We start from the raw sequence: 945 nt of genomic DNA on the forward strand, positions 1-945 counted from the left end.
GGGTCGCGCCGGGGCAAACCCAGGGCTGGAGGCTCAGCGGTGATAAGGCTGCTGTCGCTCCGATTGCGGTTAGTCTGATTTGAGGCTGGAGTGCGGCCAGCAGTCCTGCTTCGTGGATGTACAGCTCCAGACACGTTCGGTCCTAGGGTTTATGTTAACCGCTGGCACTGGGAGCGTGGGGTCAGCAGTGTGCTTAGACCCACCCGGCTTCAGCCCCCACCTCCGCCTAGACTGACCTGCTCCGGACACAAAGTCCTAGGCTTGGCCCCTGGCAGCCCTTTGGCAACCCACTCCAGTACTCTTGCCTGGAAAATCCCATGGGCGGAGGAGCCTGGTAGGCTGCAGTCCATGGGGTCGCGAAGAGTCGGATATGACTGAGCGGCTTCACTTTCACTTTTCACTTTCATGCACTGGAGAAGGAAATGGCAACCCACTCCAGTGTTCTTGCCTGGAGAATCCCAGGGACGGGGGAGCCTGGTGGGCTGCCGTCTGTGGGGTCGCACAGAGTCGGACACGACTGAAGCGACTTAGCAGCAGCAGCAGCAGCAGCCCTTATCTGGACTAGGCCTCTTGTTTCGCCTGCAGGGCCCGATTTTTACCAAAAGTCCTGCGAAGCCACTTGCTGGAGAATCCTTCCACCCTTGATGTCTAATCGAACTCCTCTTCCTCCATTCTGTAAATAAAATCACGTTCCTCTCCGTCTGCATTCCCCCAAAATCTCACCTAGTTCCTCATGGTCATATTTTCCGTTCTCTACCTCATTTTCTATTCTATCTTTCACCCTGCACCCTTGGCTATGCATGTGTGCTCAGCTGTGTGTGACTCTGTGATCTTATGCACTGTAGCCCGCCAGGCTCCTCGGTCCATGGAATTTTCCAGGCAAGAATACTGGAGTAGGGTGTAATTAATTTCCTTTTCCAGGGAATCTTCCCGACCCAGGAATTG

The 945-nt window shown here is 55.1% G+C and overlaps 1 protein-coding gene across 1 annotated transcript in view; it reads right to left on the bottom strand.

The window, feature by feature from the left end:
* LOC104992216 (chromosome unknown open reading frame, human C12orf5) overlaps positions 1–339 on the bottom strand; it is a 15,639-nt gene extending 15,300 nt beyond the window's left edge. Inside the window, exon 1 of the mRNA XM_010844994.1 lies at positions 237–339. Coding sequence (XP_010843296.1) covers positions 237–319 — 83 coding nt within the window. The 5' untranslated portion in view covers positions 320–339. The remainder of the gene's footprint in view (positions 1–236) is intronic.
* Positions 340–945: the final 606 nt, after the last annotated feature.

Source organism: Bison bison, unplaced genomic scaffold (genome assembly GCF_000754665.1).
Source record: "Bison bison bison isolate TAMUID 2011002044 unplaced genomic scaffold, Bison_UMD1.0 scf7180017864213, whole genome shotgun sequence".
Lineage (NCBI taxonomy): Eukaryota > Metazoa > Chordata > Mammalia > Artiodactyla > Bovidae > Bison > Bison bison.